The 14,426-nt window shown below is 38.0% G+C and overlaps 1 protein-coding gene across 1 annotated transcript in view; it reads left to right on the forward strand.

The window, feature by feature from the left end:
- Positions 1 to 14,426, forward strand: part of LOC149838721 (putative ubiquitin-like-specific protease 2B) — a 65,862-nt gene that overhangs the window by 1,413 nt on the left and 50,023 nt on the right. The window contains exons 2-4 of the mRNA XM_090006765.1: positions 5,543 to 5,814; positions 5,903 to 5,993; positions 6,069 to 6,151. Coding sequence (XP_089862891.1) covers positions 5,543 to 5,814; positions 5,903 to 5,993; positions 6,069 to 6,151 — 446 coding nt within the window. The remainder of the gene's footprint in view (positions 1 to 5,542; positions 5,815 to 5,902; positions 5,994 to 6,068; positions 6,152 to 14,426) is intronic.

Below are 14,426 nucleotides of genomic sequence, written 5' to 3' on the forward strand. Positions count from 1 at the left end.
TGGTATTATCAGGTTTAGACGTATCCAACTTCAAGCGATCCCCAATAAAATTATAGCTAAGACTCAAGCTTATGCCTAAAATGATATCATATAATCAACTTGTGTTTATTCAAGGCAAGAGGATTTTGGAGTGTGATAATTTGACATGGAAAGGATTCTTCAAGAGTCTCGTGTCGAAGAAGCTCATGATAAATGCCTCTAAAGCTTAGGACTGCAGAGGGATTTAAGTGAAGTACTCTAGATACAAAGTATGAAAATGTGTCTACAACAGAGTTACCAGTCGAGGAAGCGGGAGCGGGAGCGGGAGCGGGAGCGGGAGCGGGAGCGGGAAGCGAGGCACTTTAAAAAATTTAGGAAGCGGGGAAGCGGGGAAGCGTGGGACTACTTAGAAGAAAATTTCGATCCGTCTCTGAAGTGACCTAGGAAGTGAACCTGAAGTGACCTAGGAAGCGAACCGGAAGCGAGGGGAAAGCGAAAAAAATGGAAAAAATTGAGAAGTGAGGGGGAAACGCTCTTCCCATAAAAGGGAAGCACACTTCCCAAAAAAGGGGGACGCTTCGGAAGCGTGACGTTTCGCGCTTCCCCTTTTACCTAGGCACTTCCGGTAACTCTGGTCTACAACTTCCTTGCCATGACCCACCCCCAATCTATTGGTCCTTGAGTGCAAAGGCAGAAGGGAGCTTGACTGCAAGACCCACCCATTGAGCAGGGACAAAAGTCGATAGTGATTTGATGGTTCTGAGTGGAAGGGTTGTCACTTAACGAATAAAAGTTACTTTAGGGATAACAGGCTGATCTTCTCTAAGAGTTCATATTGATAGGAAGGTTTGGCATCTCGTTGTCGACTCTTCGCCACCTGAGGCAGTAGTATGTTACTATGTCAAAAGGGTTGGGCTATTCGCCCATTAAAGCATTAAAGCATTAAAGCGGTACGTGAACTGGGTTTAGAACGTCGTGAGACAGTTCGGTCCGTATCCGGTTGGGTGTTAGAGCATTGAGAGGACTTTTCCCTAGTACGAGAAGACTGGGAAGGACGCACCTTTGGTGTACCGGTTATCGTGCTCATGGTAAACACTGGGTTGCCATGTGCAGAGCAGATAGCTGAAGCATCTAAGTCATTCAATTTTGGTGGAAAAGAAGCCTACTTTGATATCAAACTTGATTTGGAGAAAGCTAGCTTTGGATTGAGTCAAGTGGGATTTCTTGACATCTTATATCAAGAACAAGGGTGTAGGAAACATGGAAAATTGTCCAAAATCTTGAGGGGTTTGAGGCAAGGGGATCCTATCTCACCTTTGTAACTTGGTAAGTGAAAGCTCTAATTTTTTGATTCGAAGGGTCATGAACTATGTCACAGGGACTCGGCAACTAGGTGCCGCACCCGCACCTGATGCGGTCAACCTGACCTTGGGTGAAGTCAATGCACCCAGGGTCATTTATGTCCAACTTTTGGACTTATATATATATATATATATATATATAATTTTTTATATTTTTGCCACACACCCGCACCCGCACCCATGTGACATAGGTCATGAACATTGGGTTTGCAAGGTGCCTTGATCTTACTAGTTCCCCAGTTACACACACCATTCATTGATGATTTCCTAATCTTGGGTGCTATGGACCTAGAGGAAACATGGAGACAATGGTTCATCTTACAAACCCTTTTCAAGGTATTTGGTTTAAAAGTTCATAAGATTAGGTGGAGTCTTTTTTATCATGAATTTAAACAACAATACAATGGACACACATCTTCCATCCGTTGAACTTCCTTCTAGATATCTTGGATTGACTCTTCACAATGTTATCTCAAGGGAAATGCACTGGTATGAAATGGAAAACATGATCAACAAGAAGCCTGTTTGTTGGACAACTAGGTACTTGTCACTAGCAGGAACTGGTAGATTGGTAAAACATGTGCTCTTGAGCAGTTTTATTCACAAGCATGCTATTTTAGCAAATGTGGCCATTCACTCAAATTACACTGGAAAAGAGAAAACTTTTATGCTAAAAGTCAATTTGGAGATGACAGTTTACTTTATAATTTGTGTTTTTGAATTTTTGTATGAAGAAAATGGAAGTGGGTGTTTGATAAGTTGGATCAAGAACATCTTATTCTTATCTTTGACATGGATATATTGGAGTATCAATGGATCTATCTGCCAGTGCTCTTATGCATAAAGGCGTGGAGGGACTTCATTAAAAGTGTCTCATTAACAGGTGTACCTCCCTTAACCCATATTCTCTTTGTAGATGACATGCTAATTTTTGGTGAGGCCAGTGATGATAAAATATGGAGAATATGGTTGACATTGAAGTGTCATTGACATTGAGGTTGAAGATGCACACAAACAAGAGCGATTAAGGGGCTCCACCCATAAAATATTTAGGAATGGGTATCCATATGGGTATTTGTAGATGCCTCCATTGGGCAACAATAGAGGACTAGGTCAACAAAAAGATTGCAGTCTTGGACCTCAAGGTGTCTTGCCTTTGTGGGTAGAATTACTCTCATTGATAATGTACTTTCTGTTGTTCCTTCCTATCTTCCCTTTATTCATTCCCCCCACCCAAAAGGTTGAAGAGCGACTTAACAAGGTTTTTGCTTCATTTTTATGGAAAGGCTTTAATTGAGAATAGAAAAATGCACCTGGTTGAGCAGAAAATGTAGCCCTACAGTTTGAACTAACATGAGGTGATTTGGGGCTATTAAATAAAACTGTCACAATGAAATGGTGGTGAAAGATCTTTTTTGATACTTGTTGGGAGGCAAATATGGAAGGAGGGTGGGAGGGGGCGGTCTTCCATCTAAGTGGATTTGGAAGATTTCCTGAGAAACATGTTTAAGAATATGGAAAAGGACGGTGTAAGGTGTTAGAAGATTTTAAGGAGAGAATAGAGTCAAACTTGGCAATGGTAGGATGATGTAGATTTGTGCTTCAACAATGTTACAATCAAGTTATGGTATTGGAATCTATTTAATTTGTCTAGACACAAGTAACGCCTAATGGCCAACTGTTCTTTAGGTGAAGTGGTATAGATCATTACTGTTAGCACAAGTTGAACACTGTATGAGATAAATCACTGGTTACCCCTCAACCAAGAACTTGTGACTGGCAAAGAACACAGTAAGGTTATAGTCCAAACCCGGCCATTAAACATACTATTTATCTTTGTTGAAGCCTATCGATGCCCCTTTCCTTGGAAAAACTATCTGGGACTCTCATTAGAGTCCTAGAGTTGTTGCTTCTTCATGGCTGATCTTACTAAGTGCAAACTTAGCTTAAAACCTAAAGAAGTGAGATATCATATACGGAGCCCCATGTGTTTCACACATGAAGAACCCACTTGGCATCTATTTTTGGATGAGCTCATCTTTTAGGAAACTCATTGAGCTAAATGGAATTTTGAAGAAAGGGATATTAGATCATTTTGAGACTTACTACTGCCAGTGTGGCACAGAGAAGGGAAAGAAATCAGAAGATTCAGAACTTGTTTAGAGATGGTGGGTGTTTCTTGCTGGGTTTATATATCACAAGAGATGAAGAAAAGAATTTTCCAAGACATAAAGGAGGATATAAACATTATACATCATAGATTCAATCATTTGGGTGTATATGTGTATTTATTTTATTGATTTATATATGTTGAAGACTGATGGGAAGGTTTGAATGTATTGGGTTGCATCTAATATATTAGGGCAAAATGCTACCTATGTTTAACGTTTTCTTCTTCATTTTTGCTTAATTTGTCTTGTATTTATTGTTTAACTTCTCACCACTTTTCTTGAATTGTAACAAAAGTTTTGTGCTTCTTCCAAAAGAAGAACTTTCCCCATATGAGATTCTGAAGAAGGTGGAAATGCAATTGAAAAAGCCTTCTTCTAATCTCCTATAAGAAGACTTGAAGCTTGCATTAGGGAGAATGGAATGCATTTGGTTAAATGAGACCAAATTTGTTTGCCACTAGAAATAAGTGTTATTTTAGGCCGTGTTTGGATGATGGGGAAAAACCAGGTTTTTGGCAAACCTGGCTTTTAAGGCGGCACACAAAAAACCTGGTATTTCATTTTTTTTTTGTTTGCAATAATTATAAAAAAGAAAAAAAGAAAAAAAATATGGCTAGCCATTTTCTGACCACCCATTGGCTGGAAAATGGCTGGGATGGTTCCTCCCTTGCCGGCTGGAACCATCCTAGCCATTTTCTGTCCATTTCAACTGGTGGGTGACTAGAAAATACTTCAAAATGTGTTTATATATATATTGTTGCAGGCATTTTCTAGCCGTTGGGTGGCTGCAAAATGGCTCCTAGCATCTAGGGTTAAAAGAAAGCACACACCATTTTCTAGCCACCCGCTCTCTGGAAAATGGCCGGGATGATGGCCAGAAAATGGCTGGCCATCAAGATTAAAAAAGAGAGAGGCTAGAATCTGGCCATTTCCAGCCAGAAATGGCTAGGCTAGAAAGAAGAAGAAGCTTGAAGGTGGAAGGGCATGGAGAGAGGGGTGGTGGTGGGTTGGAGACCGCCCACCGACACGACAAACCAAGTTTTCTAAACTTGGGTAAATGAAAAAACTGTGTGGGCCAGGTTTTAAACCAAAACTAGGTTTGTGAAAACTTGGTTTTGAGTCACCCAAACAGACACAAAGCAAAGTTTTTGCCCCAAAACCTGTTTTTTCACCAAAACCAGGTTATAAACCTGGTTTTCGGTAGCATCCAAGCAATATGACCAACATTTTTTTTCCTTATAACATTGAACAAAAGAGGAAGGCTGTGTCCTGTGTGTGTATGTGCGCATAACCCTCTCTCTCTCTCCTGGCCCTAGCTAAGGAAGAAGAAAAAGAAGAGAAACGACAACCTGTATCCCCCCCCCCTCTTTTTCTTGGACCTTGGTGAGCACCCTCTCTCTCTCCCTAGTCTCATTGATTCCTTCTTCTTCTTCTTCTTTTTGTCTCTTTGTCTCAATTTTTTCCTTCTTTTGCTAGGAATAAGATGATCTTAAGTTCTTAATGCTAAAAAGTTGTTTTATTGCTGTAATTTCTTTGTAATTTCATAATTTACTATAATTTCTCTGTGATTTGCTGTAAATTTTGTAATTTCTCTTTATCTTCTGTAATCTGATGTAATTTCTCTGTATTTTCTGTAGTTCCTATGATTTGCTATAAATTTTGTAGTTTCTGTAATTTGCTATAATTTGCTGTAATTTCTGTAATTGGCTATTATAATATGTTACACTTATTCATAATCACTTTGTTTAATTTCATATTAAATATATGTTTGCTATTAATTTTAGCAATTTATGATATTTGTTTTTTGTTTTTCGTAAACTTTTTCTTTTAAGTTCCGACTAGGCTGACTTGTCTGTTTAGGCATTGAGTATGGCTTTTAGGGGCCTCGTGCCTGGAACTGTCTAGAGCTTTTGACTATATAAATTATAAATAAGACTTTACTAATGAAACACCCCATAAGAGTTGGTTTTCTTCATTTATTTTCTCTGAGAGAAGGATTGATGAGTTTTATCCCTTTTTTTCACTTTGTAGTTTCTGGAGATGCCTACATTCAGCATTCAGAGGTTAGCAACCTTGACTCAGATCCACCAAGAAATGGCGGGACAGCGGATATTTCAGTAACCACTTCAAGGAATTGCAAAGGATTGGGTTATGATGACCAAATCGCGTATGAACACCAAAAGATTTCAGCTAAATGCTTTCGAACAAGTTCTCTTTCGTCGGAGCTTTTGAGTCTTGGGGAATTATATGGTGGTGACAAAGACTTGACTTGTGCCACTGCCATCTTGGAGCATCCATCAGATGTACTTGTCTTTTCAACTGAACTTTATGTAATAATTCTCCTGCTTACATCCAGTAATTCTTTCCAAACCGTGAAACTCTTTGCTGCAGGAAAATGCTGTTGACGTGACTTCGGATGATGGTGAATGCTTGAATGGAAGTCCTCTATCAGTTTCCGTGTCTGATTCTTCAGAAAATGAAGGTCCATCCTTCCTTCCTTGGGCTTTTGATGCATTGGATGTCCTTTACATTCTTACCAGTTCTATTGTATTTCCAGGTGCTTTGGAATGTTCAACACCACCACATAAATCCTCTGATGGTTACTGTGAGAGGATGCTCAAATGTCGATTTCTTTTTGAGGTAATAGTGTTGACATGATGCTGCTTTTTTGCTTTAAATGGACCTATATCGGAAGCATTTCTTGATTTAAGAATCTGTTTTGAAAAATGGAGTATGTATTTGTCATCTATACTGAAGTTAGTGTTTTTTGTCTGCTACACATGCCCGCGTGGTATGATGGCTTCTCTTCACTGTCTTCACTCTTGATTTAAGAATCTGTTTTGAAAAATGAAGACTTGTCTTCGCTGCAGATAATGGTAATTTATGGCTTGCAAAATTTATGGTTGGAAATCACTTTTGAGTCCTAATTAAAAGAGATTTCTGTAAAAGTATCTTCAACAAGATACTTTAGTCGATGACGCAACAACCTTAAGAATAAATGTGTGAACATACACACCCAAGAACACTTGTGCACAACAAACACAACACACCGAATCACAAATGTGCACTTGCACCCATAAGTTTCATAAACACTAAAGAGGTTGGGCTATAATCCCAAATCCCTTGAAGAAATACAAGAGGGGCTGCCCATATAAATAGGGCTTTGGAGGAGGCCTTGGGAGGGGCTCTACATAGTCGTTGGAGCCCCTCCAACGGTCACAAATGTGACCGTTGGAGGGGTCCAACAACTAGTGGGTTGGGCCCCTCCCAATGCATGTACAATGCATTAAATGCAAAAAATAAATAAAGAAAAAGGAAAAAAGGAAAATACAAAAAAACATATTCTCGAAAAAGAATATGTGTAAAATTCCTAAACTACCCTTACTATGACTATATATATTTTATATATATAATTGGTATATACATATATTATATATATGTATATGTATTACCTTATATATATAAAATATATATACGAAATTACAAGTTTGATTACATAATTTAACACCCCCCTCAAACTTAGGGCAAGATGACCGATAGTTTGCCAAGAAGGAAGTTGAACCGCGGAGCGCACAGGGATTTAGTAAAGAAATCTGCCAACTGATATTCGGACGTGACATAAGGAAGATCGATAACTCCTCGGAGATATGCTTCACGAACATAGTGACAGTCCATTTCAATGTGTTTTGTCCGCTCATGAAAGGTGTGGTTCTTTGCAATGTAGATTGCACTTTTGTTGTCGCAGCATAGCTTGGTGGGTCCTTCAATTTTGATCCCCATGTCTTCTAGCAGTTGGTGAATCCAAACAATCTCCATGGTAGTAGTGGCCATGGCACGATATTCAGCTTCAGTTGAGGAGAGCGACACCTTTTGTTGCTTCTTGCATCTCCACGAAATTAGTGAGTCTCCTAAGAACACACAAAAACCAGTGGTGGAGTGACGGTTATTTGGGTCACCTCCCCAATCTGAGTCAGTATAAGCAATCAATTTTAAGTCAGAGGAAGAAGACAGAAAAACTCCCTTATTTAGAGTACCCTTTATGTATCTTACGACCCGTAAGATGGCACTCATGTGAACGGATGTAGGCGCATGCTGAAACTGACTTGCAGTATGGACTGCATGGGATATATCTGGTCTGGTAATACTCAGATACATCAGAGATCCTACAAGCTGTCTGTAGGGTATAGGATCCAACAGGGGAACTCCATCATCAATTTTCATCTTTGCTCCTACTACCGCAGGAGTTTCACACAGCTTCTCATCTGTAATACTTGACCTGTCAATGATCTCAGAAACAAGCTTAGTTTGAGATAAGAAATATCCTCTAAGAGAGTATGCCACTTCAATTCCCAAAAAATAAGTTAAAAAACCCAAGTCAGACATTTCAAATTTATCTTTTAAGATAAATTTTATACTTTTAACCCCGTTAGAATCACTCCCAGTGATGAGCATGTCATCAACATACAGAAGTAAAATTACAATCCCTGCATTGGATTTTCTAACAAATAGAGCTGTGTCAGTAAAACAAGAGGAAAAACCATTCTCAATCATAACAGAGTTAAATCTATCATACCAAGCCTTGGGAGCTTGTTTTAGGCCATAGAGTGCTTTCTGAAGACGAAGCACCTTTCCCTTAGGAGGCTCCATTCCAGGAGGAGCATCCATGTAGACTTCTTCGCTTAAATCGCCATTTAAAAAGGCATTTTTCACATCCATTTGATAGATGTTCCATTTGTTGATAGAGGCAACGGTTATAAGACATCGAACAATGACCATACGAGCTACGGGAGCAAAAGTTTCTTCATAGTCAATACCATATTCTTGACTATATCCTTTTGCAACCAAGCGAGCTTTATACCTTTCAAGGGATCCATCACTTTTAGTTTTTACTTTGAAAACCCATCTGCACCTTATTGTTTTCTTGCCTTTAGGAAGATTTTGGAATTCCCAGGTTTTGGCTTTTCTCAGAGACTCAAGTTCATTGTCCATGGCATTAATCCATTCAGGACATTTACGTGCTTCTTCAAAAATTTTAGGTTCTATATAAGAGTGGATGGCACTAAGGCAGGCTCTATATCTTGGTGAAAAAGAGTCATAGGAAATGAACCTAGAAGGAGGCCTTCTACTTCTCTCAGTTCTACGAGGGATCACTTCATTCTGAGAGGCACTGGGACTGTCATCATTATATCTGTCAAGAGCACTCCTAAAGTTGTTTTGATCTCTATGAGAGTAGGTGATAGGGTCTCTAGGTAATTCAATAGGTTGATGTGACGAAGGAGACAAGGAGAGGTTTTCCTCGGTTTCAAGTTCATTTGGGTTACCTTGATCTGACTCATTATCACTAGTATCATCGTCCTTATTCAGTAAATCAAATAAAAAGGAATAATCCATATTTTCATTATGGGGGTCACAACGTTCAAATCCACTAACATTTTCCAAAAAACTCACGTTCCTGGAAACATACAATTTATCACTTTTGATATCATAACAACGAAACCCCTTTTGGGTTTCAGAATAGCCAAGAAAGGCACAAGAAATGGCTTTTGGAGAAAGTTTGTCATTCTTATCAGTAAGAACAAAACACTTACACCCAAAGACCCTTAACCTGCTATAATCAGGTTCCTTATCATACAGTTTTTCAAAGGGAGAAATTTTGTTTAAATTTTTCGATGGAAGTCGGTTTATGAGATAGACAGAGGTAAGAGCTGCCTCAGCCCAAAGATTTTTTGGAATGTTTTGAGAAATGAGCAAAGTCCTAGTTGTTTCAATGATGTGCCTGTGTTTTCGTTCGGCTAACCCATTTTGTTGAGGGGTTTTCGGAAATGATTTTTGGTGAAGAATTCCAAAATTTTCAAGATAACTCTTAAATTCATTTGAGAGGTATTGTCCTCCAGAGTCAGACCTAAAGATTTTTAAACATCCATTGAATTGATTTGAAATCATCATGTGAAAATTTTTAAAGATTGAAAAAACTTCATGTTTATGTTTAAGGAAATAGATCCAACAAAACCTAGTATAGTCATCCACAAAGATCACATAATATGAAAAACCTCCTTTTGACATTACCGGAGCCGGTCCCCATACATCGGAATGGACAATTTCAAATGGTTTTGTCGTAAACATGGATCTTTGAGGAAAGGGCAAACATTTCATTTTCCCAAGAATGCATTCATTACACAAAAAGTCACTTTTACAAAGATGTTTAACAAAAGGCAAATACGAGATTTTAACAATATTGGGATGACCCAATCTCTTATGCCATACATGAATGTCTTTGTTTTGGACGACGTTGCAAAATTGACTCTTGGGAACTTGAAGAAAATCTACGTAGTAGAGGTCTCCTCTTCTAGAGCCTTCCCCAATCAATCTCCCGGACTGGCGATCCTGTATCCAACATTTATTAGAAGAAAATTTTATATCGCAACCATGGTCCGAGAGTTGGGAAACAGAAAGAAGATTTAGGTTAAGGTTTGGGATAAAACGATTTTTTGGAACAAAGAAGTCTTGTTTTTCAAAATTACCTATTCCTTTAATCTCAAGAGATGTACCGTCCGCGGTTGATACAAAGGATGGAAAAACATTTTTAGAAAAATTTGAAAGAGTGCAATAACTAGGGGTCATGTGAAAGGATGCCCCGGAATCTAAAAGCCAAGATGTCTTACCGGGGGAAGAGGATGACATAGCGGCTCCGGAAGTACCTCCCTTGAGAAGAGGTTGTAGGGCTTCCACGATTTGTTGAAGAGAAAGAGACTCACTTGATAAAGAGGGTCGTTCTTCAACTTGAGATGCCATAGCCGTTGCAATCAATTTTTTCCATTTAGGACACAAGGGTTTGATATGTCCGGGTTCTTTACAATGATAGCAAGTTACTTTGCTATAGTCTCTTTTGCCATACCGATCATTCCCTCCTTGACCTTGATTCTTGAAATGAGGAGGTCTATAGGTCCTCATGTTATTTCCCGGTCTTGACACGACATTAGCCATTTCACCATCTTCTTGAGTAGAGGAAGTAACAAGAATGCTAGGATTATTTTTGCCAATCCCCATACGAGTTTCTTCACCACTTAGCTTGGTGATAACATCTTCGAGTGAGGGGGATGTGAAGGCGGAGAGAAGAGAGGACCGAACTTGTTCAAATTCGGGTCTAAGGCCATTCAAAAAATTGAAGAACCGGTCTTCTTCAAGTTGTTTGTGCCTTAATTCGATTGCCTCACCACTCCATTTAGGTTCAAGGATTGCGAGCTCGTCCCAAATAGAGGATAATTCGGCAAAGTACTCCCGAATGGTCATGTCATTTTGTTGGAGAGTCAAAGCCCTCTTTTGGAGAAAGTACTTGTGGGATAGATCTCTTGAGGTGTACATTTTCTCAAGATATACCCAAGCTTCGGAAGCCCTTTTAAATTTGATGATGTTGGCATTTATCTTGGTCTCAACGGATGAAAAAATCCAAGATAAGATCTTGAAGTTCTTCATTTCTCAATCATCATGTTTCTTAGAATACTCTTCAAGGGCCTTTTGTCTTTCATCCCCTTCAAGGATCTTAATATCCCCTCCTTCAACAATGGTAATTTTGGATTCCGGTTCCGGTATGGATCCATAAACGTAACCCCAAAGCCCCTTTCCTTTAATATGGGCTTCCATATTACCGGCCCAAACATGATAGTTTGAGCCATTAAGCTTAAACCCAAGAGAGAAATGAGAGTCTTTTTCGCCCATTAGAGAGGAAAGAATGCAAGAGATAGTATGTACCTTAATTACTTTTTGCGTCTTTCTTGACAAAAGAAGCTCCTAAAATATTGCTCGAAGAAGATGATCCTCTTTGATTTCAAAAAACTTGAAGGCACGCTTCCCGAGGAATGCAAAAGAAGGCGAGTCGCAATTCTTCTTCTTCAACGAGGCTTTGATACCATGTAAAAGTATCTTCAACAAGATACTTTAGTCGATGACGCAACAACCTTAAGAATAAATGTGTGAACATACACACCCAAGAACACTTGTGCACAACAAACACAACACACCGAATCACAAATGTGCACTTGCACCCATAAGTTTCATAAACACTAAAGAGGTTGGGCTATAATCCCAAATCCCTTGAAGAAATACAAGAGGGGCTGCCCATATAAATAGGGCTTTGGAGGAGGCCTTGGGAGGGGCTCCACATAGTCGTTGGAGCCCCTCCAACGGTCACAAATGTGACCGTTGGAGGGGTGCAACGACTAGTGGGCTGGGCCCCTCCCAATGCATGTACAATGCATTAAATGCAAAAAATAAATAAAGAAAAAGGAAAAAAGGAAAATACAAAAAAACATATTCTCGAAAAAGAATATGTGTAAAATTCCTAAACTACCCTTACTATGACTATATATATTTTATATATATAATTGGTAAATACATATACATATATTATATATATGTATATGTATTACCTTATATATATAAAATATATATACGAAATTACAAGTTTGATTACATAATTTAACAATTTCCTCAATGATCATACCATTAGCCGTCATTGTAGTTTCTGCAACTAATTATGCTCAAAATCATGATGCATAGTGTTAATATATATATATATATATATATATATATATATATACACCAAAATACCCGATAGGGGTATTTTAGTCTTTTCACTGTACTCTTTTATCTTTATGTAATTTTTAGTCTTTTTCCTTTTTGTATTTTTTACTTTCTTTTTTTCTTTTTTATTTGTCACCTTTATTAGGACCATTGGGGCCCCCACCTAAATAGGCGTTGGGATCCCCAACTGTCATATTAATGACAGTTGTGGCTCCCCAACGTCTATTAGGGGGAGCCCCAATGGCCTCCCTTTTCAGCCCTTTCTTTTTGTATATAAAGGGGACTTCCCCCCTCTTGTATTGTAGTGAGTTCTCTCACATTTCCTCTTCAATAATATTTCTTTTGCCTTTTCGCATTCACCCCATAGTGGGTTTGTGTGATTTGCACATTAAGTGCTTGTATTGTTTGGTTCATTATTGAACATTTTGTATTTGCTTATATCTCATTACACATAGGCTATAGTATCAACGTCACAACTTATCAGTTGTTTCATTTCTTTCTTCAAGGTTAGATGATTTCTCTCTCTAGGGTGCGTCATGTGGTTTGTTTGTACGTACTTCTAATGGTTTTCTTGATATTGCTTCCTCCTTGCTTTCTAGATCATTAAATTTAAACATTTTATAAAAAGCCTGCATTTTAGATATATATCATGCTTAATAGACTGTTGACATTTCCAAAATAGAACACATTCAAAACTGGGAACCATCTAAAGTGAACATATGCTGTCAGAACATGTTTCAGATGGTTGTTTTTGGTAACAAACGCCTACCACTTGGTGGTGCATTCGGGAAGTTTTAAAATCTACCAAGGTTTAGAAAATATCTTTGAAAGAAATACACAGGGCAAGAGATATGATACATCCAACATATAAGGTAGCAAAAAAAGGGGCTAAGAAAGTCATATGCATGACAAAGTATGATTGAAATTATAAACATTAATACAAAAGAAGGCATAAAAATTATTTGAAAATCAATGAAGATTTGAAAAAGGAAAAAGCATCAGTGTGGCCATTTTAAGTCTATTAAAGATGATGTGCCTAATTAAAGCAAGTAATTAAAGTTAAATGGAGGAAATTTTTTTGTAACCTGTTAAATAAAAAATTGGAGAAATAAAATGGTCCAAGAGGAGAGCTTTATTGAAGAGTAATTGAGGTTAGTGTTGAAAGAATAAAACATTTGGTAGGAGTTTGGGTTTGTTAAAAATATAAATGTACATATATATATATATATTTATTTATATATTGTCATATGTAATGTAACTAGGAATAGTTTCTTTTAGTTTCTTTATTTTTTTGGTTGTATGTGAACTACTCAACACATGTTGACTAGTCAACATAGGGAACCGTTGGGGTCCCAACGACTCTCTATGGCCTCCTTCACTTGTGTATAAATATGGGCAAAGCCCCACTTCAATGTAATGCATCTTGCATATGTTGAGATAAATAAAATCATTATTTTTTATCTCTTGTTTTTATTTCCCTTTAGTCGGTGTTTGTGAGTGAACCCATTTGTGGTTCTTTGAGTGTTCATTTTGGTATTTTGGTGGAACTCTCTTGAGCGTCCACTCTTGGTGATTGAGTGAACATCTTTGAAGGAACTCATTTCCTTACAAGGTTTTCATAAAAAGATGGGACCACATGGTTAATTAAATTGTTTAACAATATTTTGAGTGCAAGAAAAGATAGACACCTAGAAATGTGACAATTGTTAAGACAGGCAGAATTGGGGCAAGCGACCCTTGTAGTCACTAAGTTTCTAAAATTTTCATTTGTTTTCATCATTTTGCCCCATAAACATGTTTAATATAGATGTAGAATTGCCATATATCTAATTCAACAAATTTATGCTTTAAATCATACCTTATAATTATATGGGATGGAAGATAAACTGCCTAATTTAATGATCAGAGGATTTTTTATCACTAAGTATTTTTGGGATAGTTAATCCTAAACCCTCTCTCTCTCTATGTTGCTCTCTTTGTATGCACACACACACACACACACACACACACACACACACACACACACACACACACACACACACACACATATATATATATACACACACACACACACACATTGAAGGAAGTATGTGGAGGCACTCTACACATCCCACTTCAGAGACAAGCTTCATGGTCTTATTCATCTGATGTTTTGGCTGACTCTGTATGAAATCAGCATTTAGGGTAGATAGTCGAAACTTGGGATAAGCTTTCTAACTTGGTTGTCTTGATCTTTCAAGGCACAAGCTCCGTTCAGTCGACTGTGTGTGTGTGTTGTAGCCTTGTAGGTCAAATTTTAACTAGATAGACCCCTACTAGATACATTTATCAATTA

Source organism: Nuphar pumila, chromosome 5 (genome assembly GCF_984573655.1).
Source record: "Nuphar pumila chromosome 5, dmNupPumi1.hap1.1, whole genome shotgun sequence".
Classification (NCBI taxonomy): Eukaryota; Viridiplantae; Streptophyta; class Magnoliopsida; order Nymphaeales; family Nymphaeaceae; genus Nuphar; species Nuphar pumila.